This window comes from Pleurodeles waltl, chromosome 5, assembly GCF_031143425.1.
Source record: "Pleurodeles waltl isolate 20211129_DDA chromosome 5, aPleWal1.hap1.20221129, whole genome shotgun sequence".
Classification (NCBI taxonomy): domain Eukaryota; kingdom Metazoa; phylum Chordata; class Amphibia; order Caudata; family Salamandridae; genus Pleurodeles; species Pleurodeles waltl.
The window spans coordinates 654,752,222-654,770,442 of NC_090444.1; the positions used below are offsets into that span (position 1 = coordinate 654,752,222).

An 18,221-nucleotide genomic window follows, 5' to 3' on the forward strand; every position below is an offset into this window, starting at 1 on the left:
CAATTGGTTGAAGCACAGAGGCCACGTTTACCTGAATCTAGGGAGCCACCAAGTATGGTGGATAGTACCCCTCATATGAAAGCAGCTGCATCTAATATTGTGCGGAACACTACTCCTGTGAACAGACCAAATTTTATTAACCTTCCACCTGATTGTGAACCCTATGTCATAGTCCTTTCGAACATTCCTCCCTTAGACCCAACAGCAGTGAACTTCCGTGAGGAATCACATGATTCTCTCAAACGGAAATCAGTTGCCTGGTTAAACAAAAATTGTGGTTTCCCCCCACACCTATCCGATCAAATACTGTCTACTAGGCGGATACCATGGATCGGAAACGCAAGGAAAAAATGTAAGGGAGACTGTGTAATTGTTAATTTTAGGCACCCTCAACATGTTGCGACTGTCCTTCTTAGAGCAGCCTCCTTGGATATAAAGGAATCTGACGTGGGTGTGCATCCTCTGGGTTATTTTTATCGACACTTAGCCAGTACATCAGAACCTTCTAAAAAACACAGACCCTTGACTATTAGAAGAAACACTAGCTCTTATACCCCAACTGGAAATAGCTTTTCGGTACTGAGCACTTTGGACGAAAACGATTGACTCCCACGAGCAGGGGATCCCATCACAGAAACGTTAGTATATACCCAGACGTGGGAACAAAAACAGAGTATAGAAGATCTTGAACCGGAACTCATAGTACCCTCGAGTCCCAGAAATACAAGGACAGTTAAATTGGTAAGCAACGTTAAATCCCCTTATTCTATTTTAAGTAAGACAACTAGTTCGGGTGTACCGGATAAGTGCCTCTCAGTGACCATGGAGGGTAAAGACACTAGTAAAGACACTAGTAAAAACTACAACCAAGATAAAGAGCCAAACCCCTTAGTTGAGCTGGAGGATGTTACAGAAAAAGACAACCTACTTATAGTATTAGATCCTCCCTGTGTAAAAGGAAAATCAAGTATTAGACTGATATCATGGAATATAGCTGGCTTAGCAAGGAACCTTGAGGATGTGGTATGGTGTTCCTATATTGAGAACTACGACATCATACTCCTACAAGAAACCTGGATGGTAGAAACCCCCCATAGGCTGGGGTATAAAACCTATTGTTCCCATGCTATTCCATCAACTAGAGGGAGAGCCTCAGGGGGACTGGTCATCTGGGTTAAAGTGACCCTAGAAATAGATGTCACCCCGCTACCCATCCCCTCCCCGGACCTACTAGGCCTTAAAATCAAAACAAGAGGGAAAGAAACTATACATCTAATAAATATATATAACAGACCGTTCCCTTCTAACAAGGAATCAGAGGTAGTAGAACTCTTGGACTCCGTTCTAGACTCATTAGGAGATAATGCAAAGGTGTTAGTTGGTGGAGATTTTAATTGTAAATATGAGCCTATCCCGGGGTTGGAAAAATTATTCGACGATCAAGATGCTGCTAATGACATCCTGCCCTTAAAATCTGTAAGTGCAGCTAAAGGCACAAAAGCCGCCTTACAGATTTTACAGTTGACTGTGGCGCATGACCTAAGGGCCTGTAATGGTCGATTTCGTTCAGACAGACCAGCAGCCCCAACCTATTTTAAGGGAAATTCCAGATCCCATATAGATTTTGTAATGGCTACCCGGAATATATGGGACCAAATAACCGACTTTAAGATAGACCATAGGACGGAGAGTGATCATTTTCCCCTCCTACTATGGCTGGATTCTCAATCATTCATTATTAAATCCAAAGAAGAGACCCTATTAAATACCACGGTCGCGGAACTAGAGGTAACTAATAACAGGCGTGCCCTAAGATGGCCCTATATCTTGGGAACCGAAATAACGCTGATAAATATATACAATGTATTTACTGAAACGGTAGGAGGCCTTCAGACAGCATTAGTGGGAACACAAGGTGTGCTTGACATACATCTTAAGCTGGTAGACGCATTAACCCCACTATTGAGCAAAATCTATAAAAAAGATGGTAATAGGAAACGGAATGATCTTGAGTCAGCGAACCCATGGTATAATAAAGACTGTCGTATAGCAAAATCAAGACTAATCCAGGCAGTAAAATCCGGGAACAGCTTGGATATAAAAAACAATAGACTAGCCCACAAAAAAACGTTGGCCCAAGCTAAAAAAACATGGGATGAAAATTTCTGGGAGGATCTCTTGAATGCAGCTAAGCTACGGGACCAGAGTATGTTCTGGAATCTAATCGCTAATGGAAATAAGCAGGGCAGATCAACAAAGGATATTTTCCTAGATGAAAATACTTGGTGCGACCACTTCACTAAGCTCTATGCTAACAAACAGGAGAATTTGCCCTTCGAGGACCATGAGACAAATTCAGAGATAAGTGTTGCTCCACTAACCTTTAGTTTAGAAGAAACTAATAAGGTTTTATTAGCTGTGAAATTGGGCAAAGCCCCAGGCCCTGATAAAATCCCCGGAGATCTTCTAAAATATGATGTGGATGTGTGGGGGCCTTACATAAATTACTTGAGTAATTCCATTGTGGCAGGCACACCAATCCCCGATTCCTGGAAAGGGGCAGAAATTATGACAATTTTTAAAAAAGGTGATCGCTACGATCCAAGTAATTACCGCCCAATAAGTTTAATAGACTCATTTCAAAAGATATATGCCAGACATATTTTAAACAGGCTTTTAGATTGGATTGAAGAGACTAAAATATTAACCAAATATCAGGCTGGCTTTAGAATAAAAGTAAGTACGGTTGACCAGGTGTTTAGGTTCATGTGCATCTGTTGGAAGTATATAACCATAAGGAAGGGTAGCCTCTATGTGGCATTCATGGATCTAAGGGCCGCCTTTGACCTTGTTCCTCGCAATTTGTTGTGGTCTACATTAAGAAACATGGCGGTCCCTGGGGAACTACTTAAAGAACTTATCAAGCTTCACACAGGGAACTATGCAAAAATTAGGTGGGGAAAAGAAGGTGAGACCTCAAGGGCCATACCTGTAGACCGTGGTGTGCGCCAAGGCTGCGTGTTAGCTCCTACACTCTTCTCACTATATGTTAATGATATTCCAATCTATTTAAGGGATTGTGTACATGACTCACCGAAGCTAGGTGGCGAGCCGGTTACGGCATTACTATTTGCCGATGACACCATCCTCATTTCTCAAACTCCGAGAGGTTTACAGAATTTGGTGGATTCTTTCCAGAAGTATTGCGTGGGGAAGGGGCTAGAAATAAACCCTACCAAAACAAAGTATATGTCAATAAACTCCAAGAAATCCCTCAGGAATAATCTGTCCTTGGATAACCAAAAACTGGAACAGGTAGGGAGTTTCAATTATCTGGGGATGCCGCTGGATAGTAACCTGTCCTGGAAAGGGCAGATGGATAAAAGCATTCTAGCCCTTAAACAAAACTCAATGCCTATTTTAAAAATACACGGAGCCAGTTACTCTAAAGCAATCTCACCAGCACTGGAAGTATATAAAGCAAAGGCCCAATCGACCGCCCTTTATGGTGCTGAACTCTGGGGCTTCCATTGCAATAACAACTTTGGAAAAACGAAAAACGGAAAACCATTTTGTACGAAGGCTACTTAAAATACCGACAAGAACCCCCCTAGTCCCTGTTTTCCTTGATATTAATCTTAAAAGAGCAGACTATCAAGCATTATTAAGACCATTGCTGTATTGGGTCAGGCTATGGGTAACCCCGGAGTTGAGTGATTACAAGAACGGATTGACTGAACTAACTCAGATAGATGGACATATGAATACCCCTTGGTTAAAATATGTATCTAAGTGGTACGAGAGATTAGGTTTATCACACCTATGGGAAGCTCCACAGAATATGACAACATGTACCAGGAAAAATGTAAAGGACACTTTTTGGTCTTATGTCAACGGAGAGCTACTGCATAGTTCATCGATTGGTACTCTGACTTTGAATTTTTTAAACATAAAAGATACACCTAAATTCGAACAATTTTTGGATGAGGTCGGCCCTCCTCTGGCAAAAACACTTTATTTACAGTTTAGGTACGGGGTCTTACAGATTAATGCTTACACATGCAATTGGGGAGGGGTAAAAGGTTGTGAACTCTGCACTCTCTGTACCTTAGGGGCTAAAGAAGACGTTGTTCATTTACTCTTCTTTTGCCCAGTATACAAGAAACCAAGGGATCGGTGGATCAAACCCGTTTGTAAATATGTGGGGGTCAGATCCTATAAAGAAGCAGTGCGCATATTTCAGTCCAATACTTCACAATTAGTGGTGTTTGGCACAAGCAGATTCCTATATAATGTGTACCTTATCAGGAATCGACTTGGTCACAAATTGTAACGCTTTGTCAGGTGGCCCGCTCATCCCCCTCCTTGCAAAGGTATATGATGCACTGTTTTATCGACAAGTTAATTAATTTTTTTTTTCTTTTAGTTCTGGCTTTTAATTATTTTATAAATTGTTATTTATATTTTTATACGCCTAATGATACTGCTTAATCATGGGGACATCCATATACTTCTTGCCAACTGTATGTATTGTATCTTATATTTTATTGTATAATGTATTTATGTATGTCGTATTTATTTCCTGTCTTGACTTTTATGGCAATATTTGCCGAAATAAAGTAACGAACGAACGAATACCAAAAAGTCGTGATTTTAGACCTTTGGTCTTAAATTAGACCAAAAGTTAAGTTTACCTTTGTGAATCGGGCCCAATGTGTCAGAGACTTAGGCCCTTATCAAGAGTCTGGTGGTCCTGGGACTGCCAGACTCGCTGTGGTGGTCGGACCGCCACCAAAGCAGTAGTCTGGCCTCCACATTATGACCGTGGCGGAGCTGCCACGGTCCGACCGCCAGCACTGCCGGATTGCCACCGGTCAACAGTCTGGCAATGCTGGCAGTCTTAATCCACCAGGGCAGCGCTGCAGTGCTGCCCTGGGGATTACGAGTCCCCTCTATGCCGGCTTTTGCCTGGCGGTTCCACCACCAGGCAAAGACTGGCAGAGACAGGATGCCAGGGATCCCATGGGGGCTCCTGCACTGCCCATGCACTTGTCATGGGCAGTGCAGGGACCCCCATGGACATCCCCATTGCACTTTTTACTGCCTGAATTACAGGCAGTGAAAAGTGTGATGGGTGCTGTCGCACCTGACGCACCACAACATTGCCGCCTGCTCAAATATGAGCCGGAGTCAATGTTGTGGCCTGTTTCTCACTGTGCCAGCGGGCGGAAACGCTGTTTCCATTCTGCTGGCACAGTGGGAAACTCATAATTGGACCAGCAGCTGGAAAACTGGAGTGGCGGTTTTCCCTCCTAAAGAGTTTGTCGGGGGCAAACTCAAAATGAGGGCCTTAGTCATAGATGTGAATTCACCAAAATGCAAGAGGTAGCAGAAATGGCATCAGGTGCCAGTTCAGCTTTACTTTCGCTCACACACATGCTTACACAAACATACATTCACTCATACACACAGACTCCCTTACATAAATACACTCTTACCTGCAAGCATGCACGCACCATACATTTAGACATGTTTTTTACTTACCTCAGCTACCAAGGAGGGTCATATCCCAACTACCTGTACATAATTTTTTATTACAATAAGAGTGAGTAATATATTTATTAATATTAGTGTAATAAAAAAAAAACTGATTGAAAACAAGGAAGTGGAGCTCCAAGCAACGTCCACCCGGGTAAGCTGCCCCTGTGTTCCTGGCACTGATTTTTCCACCAATGAGGCAACCCCTAAATGACGTCCATTGACTTAGTGCCAGGATTATGGTTTGATTAATTGTACAATGTCCATTAGGGTGGTGGACCACTTTACCTTCGCCATCCGGACAGAATACAGTCCACCAAATTTAGAGATGACTGCCAGCCCAGCAGCCATTACTGTGCATTGAAAGGGACTGCTGGTTCCTTTCAATGTACAAACACTGTCAGTTTTGATGTCCAGTCATCAAACTTTGCCAAAGCTTTTGTTTTTCAGAAACACTCTCTCTCCATGTGAGTTTTCTGCCATGGTATGAGGAACATTATTGTTTTTTTCTGGCCCTCATCACCAGGGTTTTACCAACAGTAATGGACAGAAAACAGACAATGCACTGCCCATCGCAAATAGGGCAAGTGGTATAATATTTTACTGCTAATGGCACAGTCTTGCTGCTGGAGTAAGCGTTCTTTTTATGGAGACAACAGGGCTGCGTCAACTAAAAACTTAAAGACTGCCAATCTATAACTGAGGTGGGAGAATCTAGGATTTTGCAGGCATTGTGCTCTGTTGTGTTTGCAACAGAATACCCTGTCCGCCAAACTCTTAATCAGGCCGTTAGTTTAAACTTAGTGCTCTAAATACCTGCTTTAAGTGAAACAGCCACATGTCATTTACCTGCAAATTCTGAAGACCTCCGTATGCAGTGGCTATAAGCATGAACCCCAGAGCAATGATGAGGATGTTCTTCAAGTGATGGATGTCCATTATATTCAACAGCTGCAGTTAAACTGCTACACCTGAAATTTCTTAGAGTTGCCAAGGTTCTTGGACAAGGTCAGATAGAGATGCAGATACTGCAGAAAAAGAGAGTCATAGACATTTTATTTTAGGATTGTAGATTCACTGTGGAACTGTGTATTGCACATTTAAGGGTTTCATATAATCCTAGAGAACATTTTTTATGAGGCATTTTAGCAGACAACCTGTGCTTACAAAAGCAATAGGTCTACAAATATGCTGACATAAAAAATTACCTAACAGAAATGTTGTTATTTGCAGAGAAGGAAAATACAAACCATGTTCAACTTTCTTTCCAAACTCTATAGAGAGCTATAACAATTCAGAACTGAAACCACATATAACTGTATTGCAAACATTGGAATGTTGAGAGCTCCAATGAAGATGATGGAGAGGCTCCAGATTTAAATGTAGAATGGAACAACGCACGTGCCAACCACTCATGCCTGAACAACACGGTCATAACAAAGACTGCGTTGTTTCCACGAATGCCTTTACAACGATTTTTCTTTGTAAAGGCATGCCTAGTAAAGGCATGTGTGCAATGGCATGTGTGGTTTTTGCATGCCAACCTACCCTAAAAATACAACTACTGACCCCTCCCCCGCTCTAAAAATAAAACTACCCCAACCCCTCCACCTGCCCCTAAAAACTACCCTGATACCCCCACCCACCCTGATCACTAAAAAACTACCCCAACCCCACCCGCCCTAAAGGGATCGTCACCCCAAAAATAAAACTACCCTGCCCCTAAAAACAAAATTAGCCTGACCCCCTACCCCACCCTAAAAATAAAACTACCCTGACCCCCACCTGCTCCTAAAAACTACCCCTATACCCCCCACCCACTGTGAGCCCTAAAACCTACCCCAACAGCCCCAGCCTAAAAACAACTGATCCCCAGGCCAAAAATAAAAATTACCCTGCCCCTAAAAACAAAATTACCCCAACCGCCTGCTCCTAAAAACCCACCCTAAATACAAAATTACCCCGTGCCCCACCCCTAAAAACAAAATTACCCCCACCCTGCCCTAAAAACCATAGTACCCCAAACCCCCATCCCGCCCCGTTAAAAAAATAATAATAACCCAACCACCCCACCCCTAAAACTACCCCCAACCCTCTCCCAGCCCCACTTACCTGACTGCATCCTACCACAAAACCCCACCACCACCCTAAATACAAAATTACCCCGATCCTGCACCCCTTAAAACATGACCCCCACCCACCCTAAATACAAAATTACCCCGAAACCCCCTGCCACTAAAACCCACTCCCCACCCGCCCTAAATACAAAATTACCCCAACACCCCACCCATCCCTAAAAGCCCACCCCCCACCATGTCCTCAAAAACAAAATTACCCAAACCCGCCCCTAAAAATCCACCCCCACACACCATAAAAACGAAATAACGCCGACCCCCACCCCAAAAACAAAACCACCCACCATCCCCACTTATCTGACCGCATCCACTCTCGATTCTGACTCCGGTTTTCTCTGTCTTAACTATGCATGTACGTTGTTCAGCACATGTGTGGTTAAGGCTGAGAAAAAGGGAGTCAATGTTAACGCAAGCATGGTTCAACTCGCATTAACAACGATGTTGTGGTTCTGGCGTCGTTGTTCAGGGTGTTTACCTCAGGGCTTATAACCGCTGATATAAGCCTTCTGCTCCAACATACCAACATTTGTCTTTCTCTGTCTTGCTTTTAAGTTAGGATATTCTACCTTTAGTGTGTGGAATGTTCTAATAGCTCTATAGCCCTTCTGCTTCACGCTATAGCCGTTGTTAAAGGTCCACACCCTTGTTATAGGCCAACAAGAGTACAGGGCCTTTAAGAACCGGGATATCCATCAGCAGCAGGTTATAAGGCTAGTTCTGCACAAATGTTTCCCAAGTAGACCTCTTAATGGCAAGATAACTATCTTACATGGTGGTACTGCATCATAACAGAAACATTCTCTACCATAAAAAGTAGGAAATAGTAGCACTCAGTTAAAGGGCTTATTTATTAATTAATGGATTGCAATCCCTTGACATTTCAAGGAGTTTAGAGTTGCCCACTGTCAAAAATGTTGAAAAATAGTTTTGCTCCTATGCCTGGCAATCTGCAGGGTGATACCAAGTGCTCAACCTCCTTGGTCTGTGCATACTCAGACAGAAGGTATCGATTTAGCTCCTAGAAGGCCAGCCTGATTTGAAAGTTGGCAACTTTGTGAGGTGGTGATTTCACTCACATCTAGAGAACTGTGAATTAATGTATTAATGTGCTGAGTTAATTGAAAGTCCTATAGGTTGATCACAGAAGATGTGAAATGTTCTCTTATTTGGATGTACAAGTTTATTTATTTAAAAGATTTGCTATGGCATGAACGAGGCCTCAACAGCATCTGAGCACTGAACAATAGAGGTACTTACAATCTAGAAACAAAATACAGATGTCATTAATACATAGACGTATGAGGAACATCTAACATACAGGTTAAAAATATAAATCACAATAAATGTTAAAAGTGTGTCAGATGGTGTCAACCAAACAAAATAGAGCTGGTCTGTTGGGATTATCATATGATGTAGTGATTTGTAACACAGTGTTGTTAAAGGTGTGATCAGGCCTTGAGATAACAACATACTCATGTTAACTAGAGATGACCAAGGGCATCTTGGTTCAAGTAGGAGCCATCTGAGATCCTTAACACTGTGATGATAGGATCCTTAAAACTCATACTGACCCCCATATGTGCAGCTGCATTTACTGTTGCTTATAGTTATGCTAGTCTGTATTTAGTCTAGTCTGGCCACCAGGATAGTAATACCAAAGATTTTTTTTTAAAGAACCATTTTGAGGGAACGTTTTGGACAACCAGTTGTAAGCCTTGCTTAGGGATGAAAGGTTTTATTTTTATCAATCTCAGTTATAGATGTTCACCTTTGAAGATTCTAGGTGAGGTCTCTTATCAAGGCTCAATCTTGAAATTTTGTATTTTTGATCAATAACATTGAGGATGGCTCTCTACGTAGTGCATAAAACTAGGCACACTGTGCAGAGAGTCCGGGCATCCACACATTGGTTTACAGAGGTAAAAACTAGACCACCCTAATGCTCTAATTTTTATGGTAGCTTGGTCGAGCAGTTAAGCCAATCTTGGAGAAGTGAAAAGCATTTGTTGTACTTACAGTATCAATAAAGCAAGACACACACTCAAGGGAATAACCTGAGACCACTTTACAAATAAACTTCAGAGTTTATAAAATTTTAAGACCAAGATCATCAAAACTGGGTAAGTACTATTTAAGTTATGACTGCTCAAAGTTTAGCAAAAACAGTCTTTTTATGCATAATTATGCACAATACGAATAAATAAGAGAAAACTTAAAAAATGCATATAAAATCTGGCAATGCCTTTACCAATGTCTCCTTTTGCAGATAGTTCAAGGTCATCAAGAAGTCATCTGGGCCAGCTGGAGGATTTTGTGCGGTTCCCGTTTTAGGCAGGAAGAGCTGCTGAAAAGTCTTTGGAGCTGGTGCAGGACCACTGTCGGGACCACTTGGAAAAGCAATGTACAGGCGGACTTCAAGGTACGTCCTGTAGGTCCCCTTGGAGTGTACAGGTTGCAAGGGGTGGGGGCCCTTAGTTCACAGCTGGTTCTCTGGTGCAGGGCCCAGGAAGGCCAGGTGCCAAGCAGACAGATGAGCCAAATGCCCAAGCAGGAGGGAGGTCACTTTGAAGGTTGCTTGCAGGTGATCAGGGCCACTCTGGTGGGTGGTACTAATGTTTTCTGAAGTCTCTCAACTGGCACTTCCTCCTGGTTCCTTTTGGAGTCCGGTGTGGACTTTTTTTCCTGGTGTCTGATGTTTAGTGACCAGTATCCTGAGCTATTGCACTGTTCTGACACTGGAGGATGCAGTGTCACCAAACTTGGCACACTTACAGGGTTTATTCTCCGGAACCACTGTGTGACATTTCATCAAGCTGTGGCATCAGGTTCCTTGGTCAGCAGCCAGTTAGTTAACTGGACTTCACTGGTCTTTGGGTCTTAGTTGCAAAAGAGTGATGCCTTCAATCGGAAGGGAGATCTTCAGTGATTTTCAGAAGATTGGTGGTCCTCTGTGAATTTTAAGAGTCTGCCCTATGTCAGAGCAACCCCTCAGTGGTGATTGTCAAGTCCTGGGTGCAGCAAGCATTTTATGGCTCCTTTTTATTTTCTTTGTGCAGCAGGAATGCAGTTCTCAAGCCTGGGGTCTTCTTTGTTGCTGGTCTTCTTGAGTCCTTGGACTCTGATCGGCAGGTCTATACTAGATTTAGTGGGCGTTTTTGGGGAGTACCCAGTAGTGACCAATGGGTCATCTACCTTAGGGTGGCTACACCTACTCTGTGACCACTTCCTGTGAGCGGAGGTCACTGCCTTATCCCTGATAGGCTATTTTACTACCTTTCAAGATGGAGTAAAGTGAAATGGAGGGGTTACCTTGCATGCAACACCTTAGGGGTGGTGCAAGTTTGGGGGGGCATCCTCCTGTCTTTTGTGCAGTTTTAATATACAATTAACAGTGGCTGTGCTCAAAGGTTCGCACTTCCTTAATATGCCAGCTTAGTTATATGTAGTTCTTAAAATTATCACGAGGGTCCCAAGCGATACCACACCCAACCACTTCAGGTGCATAAATCCTGGTTGAAAAACAACCCAATTTCAGAACATAATGTACCATGGCACACCACCAAAAAGTCCATAAGGTAAGTCCTTTGTATAGTTGTAAAGAGACGTATGGCACAGCAGTGTAGTTCATCAAGAAAGTTTTAATTAATTGGCTTTTGTATATCTCCGATATAAACCACAGGTACTCCATATGCGAAATGCATTCTTCAAATGAGAATACAGCCAACACGTGTTTCGTCAAAAATACTTTTTCAAGGCTGTAATACTAATACATATAAAGAAAAAATATATATCATTGTACCAACCCTGGTATATAGCATGGGTACAGGATGTGAATAAGTGTACTACCACCCTAAAGAACCATACAAATATAAAAATGAAAAAATTATAAGTAAATGCAAAAACACAAAGGGGTCTCTCTCGTGCGAACGAGAAAAGAGAGAGAAAAAAAAAGATGTATTAATAGAAACCCTGTGAGGGAAACGAAATACATGCAGTGCATATAGTCGAACACTGTAGCCCTAAGTGGTACATATATGTTACATGCAAAAACCAAAACGAAATGCTAGCCCATAACTTACAAAGATGTCCATAGAACCTGGTGAGCCTGTGGTGTACCAAACAAAAAAGAAAGAAATCCAACCTAGGGCGAAAACATGCTTATCCTACCCAAATAATCCATATTAGTGCCCATCAAAATACTTCAATTGGTTTCCTTTGTCCTCCAGGTACATTATAAAGCCAGAAACATATCAAATGCAGAGCATGAAGTATGCAGTAAGAAGACGACCTTGATAATTCTAGAAAAACGAAGACGATATATAAAAACATAACAAAGTGTAAGAAAGACTAAGGGGGTCATTACAACATTGGCGGTAAAAGCCACTTACCGCCGTGCAGAAGACCGCCAACACACCGCCGCGGCCGTGGAATTACGCCACAGCTATTATGACCCACAACTCGGAATCCGACAAAAATTCAGACACCCACACAAGTCCGCCACACCAAAGGTCAGTGATAAACTGGCGAAAACAAAACCTCCACCGTCACGGCAACAGAAATACTCCCACACTATCACGACACATGAATCCAAGCGGCAGTCTTTCAACCGTGGTATTCCATTGGCGGTACACACCGCCAGGCTCAAAATACACACACTCTTACAAAACACAACCACATTGGACAATTCAAAATACACACACCTGATACACATACACACACCACTTCCACAAACCCAATACAATATAAAACACACACCCACATCACCCACAAACCCCTACGACCACTATTACAGAGAGAAGGCCAGAGAGAGACACCACCATCCACAAACTAGCATCCACAGGCACACAACACCATCACCCACACAACTTCCACGCACAAAACACGACGAACCACTACATATCACCACACTTATCACCACACACACCACCCCACTCCACTCGGAAGTGGAGCACAGGGTCATGGTGGAGGAAATCGTCCGGGTAGAGCCACAGCTATATGGAGCACAGGTGCAGCACACCTCAATTGCAAGGAAGGTGGAGCTATGGCGAAGAATAGTCGACAGGGTCAACGCAGTGGGACAACATCCAAGAAATCGGGGGGACATCAGGAAGAGGTGGAACGACCTACGGGGGAAGGAGCGTTCTGTGGTCTGAAGACACCACCAGGCGATACAGTGGACTGGCGGCGGACCCCCACCTCCTCCCCCACAACTAACAACATGGGAGGAGCAGGTTTTGGCGATTCTGCATCCTGAGGGCCTCGCAGGAGTCGGTGGAGGAATGGACTCTGATAAGTCAAACCTTTAACTACCATATCCCCCACCCTACCTGCATGCTATCACATACCCCCACCCTCGCCCCCACCCCTATCACTCCAACTCCTCACAAATGTACCAATATCACAAACCACACATCCCAACACCAAGCCCTGCGTGCAACACCAACGCATGGACACCCATCACTAAAGCATGCCCACTGCACATACCCATACACCCCCCTAAACCATCATCACACAAGCCCCCACACAGGAATGTCAGCACTGGGGTACACGGTCACCCAGCCATTGCACACCATGACACACACAGATGCAATAATCATGCCTTTCCACCCCTGCAGGACCACTACCCAACGTCACCAGACAGGAGGGTCCAGACATCTCCACTCCACCCACAGAAGAGGCCCACAGTGATAACAGCAGCTCTGTCCACCTGGATCTAGATGACCAGCCCGGACCATCGTGGGCCTCGGGACAGTGGGTTCCCCTCACACAGGCACAGGCCAGCACAGACCTTCCCCCCTCTGGAAACACCAGCACAGCACCCACCCAGCGGGCCCATACCTCCGTCCCCAGGACACATCACTCAGCTGTGTGTCCACCACTACAGGGAACCCAGGATAACCCACCACCCCAACAACAACAGGGACCTGGGGGCAGTGGCAGTGGGCACACGGTCCAGGGGACGGAGGCCCAGGAACACAGGGGAACTGGGAGGGCTGCTGTGTGACAGGGGGCGGACAGGCCCAGGGAACCCACTCTCCACGAGGCCCTCTCCTCCATCATGGGAGCCTACTACCACTCCCAGGAGACGATGGCAACGGTACTGGCCAAGTTTCAGGAGACACAGTGCCTGCAGGAGGAACAGTATTTGGGGTTCAGGGAGGAACTCAGAACCATCAGCTCCGCCCTGGGCACCATCGTAGGGGTGCTGAAGGAAGTACTGAACACCAGGAGGGACACTGTGGCACTACAAGGGGCCCCTGACACTAGCATGGACGATGAACTGCCCACCACCTCCGCCGGCACTAGTGGACAGGAGGCACTGCCACAGGCCCACCACACCAGCACCCCACCACCTGCAGACGGAGACCCACCCCGCAAATGGTCCCTGAGATCCAGGAACAAGACAGAGCACGATGCCAAGACCCCCGCCAAGAAATGAGACCACCCTGATTGTCATCCCACTGTCCCACTTTGTCATCCTATCCATATTGAAACTGCCCCAGCTCCACTTCCTATGCCCATACGGGCAATGCACCTGTGAGACTAATAGACTGGACTCTGCCATGGACACTCCTTTGCCATCACCCCTCACCATTTAACTTCCCCCTCCAATATTTTGTATTTAAATAAACACACCTAAAGCACCAAAAGATCTGGAGTCTGTCTGTGAATTCGAAATAGTGTATTTGCAATTACAGTGACAAAATGTTCATGAAATAGTAATGTCAACATACCTATGTCACACAGCTCTAGTCCATGAGGAATCTAAGCAGATGAGACACGTTGGGACCCACACCTGTGAAACCGTAAGGGAAAGTGACAACTCAGTGACCATACACTGGGTGAAATCGACAGACAGGATAGAGGTAGAAGTGTAAAAGTACATGTAGTAGGCAGGAATGTATTCTCACCTGTGTTTCACTGGAAATATTGCTGGATCACTGAGTCCCTGTTCTGCATGTCCTCTTCCTCTGCTTCCTCCTCATCACTGTCCACAGGCTCCACAGCTGCCACAACACCGCCATCTGGACCATCCTCCTGCAGAAAAGGCACCTCTCGTCGCAAAGCCAAGTTGTGAAGCATACAGCAGGCCACAATGATCTGGCACACCTTCTTTGGTGAGTAGAATAGGGATCCACCTGTCATATGGAGGCACCTGAACCTGGCCTTCAGGAGGCTGAAGGTCTACTCGATCACCCTCCTAGTTCGCCCATGGGCCTCATTGTAGCGTTCCTCTGCCCTGGTCAAGGGATTCCTCACTGGGGTCAGTAGCCATGACAGGTTGGGGTAACCAGAGTCACCTAATAGCCACACACGGTGCCTCTGGAGTTGATCCATCACATAAGGGATGCTGCTATTCCGCATGATGAAGGCGTCATGCACTGAGCCAGGGAACATGGCATTCACATGGGAGATGTACTGGTCTGCCAAACATACCATCTGTACATTCATGGAATGATAACTCTTCCGGTTCCTGTACACCTGGTCACTCCTGTGGGGGGGGGGGACCAAAGCCACATGGGCCCCATCAATGGCACCTATGATGTTAGGGATATGTCCCAGGGCATAGAAGTCACCTTTCACTGTAGGCAAATCCTCCACCTGAGGGAAAAACGATGTAGCTCTGCATGTGTTTCAGCAGGGCAGACAACACTCTGGACAATATGTTGGAAAACATAGGCTGGGACATCCCTGATGCCATGGCCACAGTTGTTTGAAAAGACCCACTTGCAAGGAAATGGAGCACTGATAGCACCTGCACTTGAGGGGGGATTCCTGTGGGATGGTGGATTGCTGGCATCAGGTCAGACTCCAACTGGGTACACAGTTCCTGGATTGTGGCACGGTCAAACCTGTAGGTGATGATCAAATTTCTTTCCTCCATTGTCGACAGGTCCACCAGCCGTCGGTACACCGGAGGATTCCGCCATCTCCTCACATGTCCCAGTGGACGGTGCCTATGAAGGACAACAGCGAGCACAGAGTCAAACAACAGTCTACACAGAACACCATTCATACACAAAATGTGGCCTGTATGTGTGTTGAGACTAGGCCTAGGTATGTGTGACGCAGTTGGTAATTAGGCCATGTGGGCCCCTGAAATGGCGGCTGGCTGACCTGTAAAGTGGGACAATGGGATGTGAGGTAACTGCGCTGGCGTAGCACACTGTCGCGGTAGGCGGTCGAAGACCGCGGCGCAATGCTGCATTGGTTAACATTGGACCCTATGGGTCCCAGGAGCCAATGACGATGTACACCAGTGGTGACGGTACGAACCGCCGCGGACGTGACCGCCACAGACATGACCGCCATTTTCTATCTGTTCAATCACATGATACCTGATCTTCGACAGGAGAGGACCTACACTGCAAGTGCTGCTGTGACCTCGGTCTGGAAGAGACAATGGCTCGTGTGTCTGGGGAAAGGGCCCCTGCCTTCACATCGGAGGAGTTGGAGAAGCTTGTCAATGGAGTCCTCCCCCAGTACACGCTACTCTACGGTCCTCCAGACCAACAGGTAAGTACACAAGGAGCATGTTGTATTGGCTATGCCTGTGTGGAGAGGGCTGGATGTAAGAAGGAAGGGGGCAGAGTTCTGCGTGCATGAAAGACGGTGGGTGCATGTGCCACATGGCAAAGGTAGGGATGGGGCCACTACCTTTGACGGCGCAGTTGGTAATGACTTCTCTTCTTCCCCTGTACATTTCATGTAGGTCAGCCCCCACCAGAAGAAGGATATTTGGCGGGCCATCGCCAAGGACGTCCGGTCCACCACAGACGGAGCACCCACTGCCGGAAAAGATGGAAGGACATTCGCCGCTGGAGCAAGAAGAAGGCGGAGGCTCAGCTGGGGATGGCCTCCCAACGTGGGAGGGGTGCCTGTCGAACCATGACCCCCCTGATGTTCCGGATCCTGGCGGTGGCCTTCCCTGGAGTTGGATGGGCGCTTGAGGGCATTACAGCAGACACAAGGGGGTGAGTACGCTCTCATTCAGCTGACTTTGCGTGCAGTGGAGGGGTCTGGGTGGGGGAGGAGGGTTGTGGGTTTCCCTAGGCCAGGGCGAGTTCCGGAGGCTAGGCCCCTTCGTAAGGCATGGCCCTGTGGCCTCCCTCCCCACCTCTGTAGAGTGCCAAGTACAGCTATTCATGCACCTGTGTCATCTATGTGTGCAGATGTCATCCATAGCCTTGTAGGCCATTCCCCAGGAATTGCACTGTCGAGCCCAACAGTGCAACGTAGTGAAGGGGGCTTCTGTGTCTGTCATGTCCGCCAACGGTAGCGGTAAGCCATGCACTCAACATGTCTTTCTTCTGTCCCCCCCCCCTTTTTTTGCAGTCTCCCTGTTCTTGTGTGTATTAGCATCATCAGGCGGAGGAGCAGTGGCACCGGAGCATGAGGGAGCTGCATCCCACATGGCCATGGAGGGCCACACTATGGACTCTGAATACACCAGTGGGACGGAGGGCGAGGGGAGCACCACGGCGGGGACAGGAGCTGAAACCAGTGACACAGACTCGTCCTCCGATGGGAGCTCCCTTGTCCTACCAGCACCAACCTCCCAGCAGCCCCTCATCATTCGCCCCGTGCCCGCTCACCCAGGAAGGTGGGCATCTCCTTCGTCCCCAGGCACCTCAGCCCCTGTCACCTCTGCTGCCCTCAGTGAGGAGGCCATTGACCTCCTCAGGTCACTCACTGTTGGGCAGTCTACCATTTTGAATGCCATCCAGGCTGTAGAAAGGGAGTTGCAGCAAACCAATGCATTCCTGGAGGGCATTCATTCTGGTCAGGCAGCCCTTCACTGAACCTTTCAAACTCTGGCCTCAGCACTGATGGCAGCCATTGTCCCTGTGTCTAGCCTCCCCCCTCCAACTCCCTCCACCCAGACCCAATCCCCTGTACCTCTGCCTATCCCAAGCACACCATCACACCAGCCTGCACACACCTCACCACACAAGGGAAGCTCAGGAAAACATAAGCACCACACATCCCACAGGCACTCACGCAAGCATCACACACATACAGACACACCAACATCCACTGCCTCCACTGTGTCCCCCTCCTTGTCGTCTCCCTCCTCCCTCCCAGTCTCGTCTACACTCACACCAGCATGCACTACCTCTACAGCCACTACGTCCCGCACCAGCACACCCACCACCACACCCCGCTCACGTGCAGTCACCACCCCCACTACCATTCACACGTGCCCTGTGTCCTCTCCCAGTGTGTCTGTGATGCCCCCTCCCAAGATACACAAAAGCAGGCACACACCCACCCAACATGCATCCACCTCACAACAGCCTCCAGCGCATGCACCTGCACCCAAAGCCACAAAACTTACACCTACTACAACCACCACCTCTTCCTCCACTCCCAAACCCCCTCCAGATACCCGTCCCAGTGTCTCCAAACACCTTTTCTTGTCCAGCCTTAACCTATTTCCCACCACCCCCCGTCCAACTCATAGGTCCCAAACTAGCACCTCAGCCACAAAATCTCCAGGACCAGTGGTGCCTGTTGTCACAGGTATGTGGAGTGTACCGGCCACCA

General features: G+C 46.6%; 1 protein-coding gene across 2 annotated transcripts in view; it reads right to left on the minus strand.

The window, feature by feature from the left end:
- Positions 1-18,221, minus strand: part of LOC138295911 (protein unc-93 homolog A-like) — a 304,727-nt gene that overhangs the window by 259,821 nt on the left and 26,685 nt on the right. For both annotated transcript variants that reach the window (XM_069234534.1, XM_069234533.1), the window contains exon 2: positions 6,388-6,566. In XM_069234534.1, coding sequence (XP_069090635.1) covers positions 6,388-6,477 — 90 coding nt within the window. In that variant the 5' untranslated portion in view covers positions 6,478-6,566. The remainder of the gene's footprint in view (positions 1-6,387; positions 6,567-18,221) is intronic.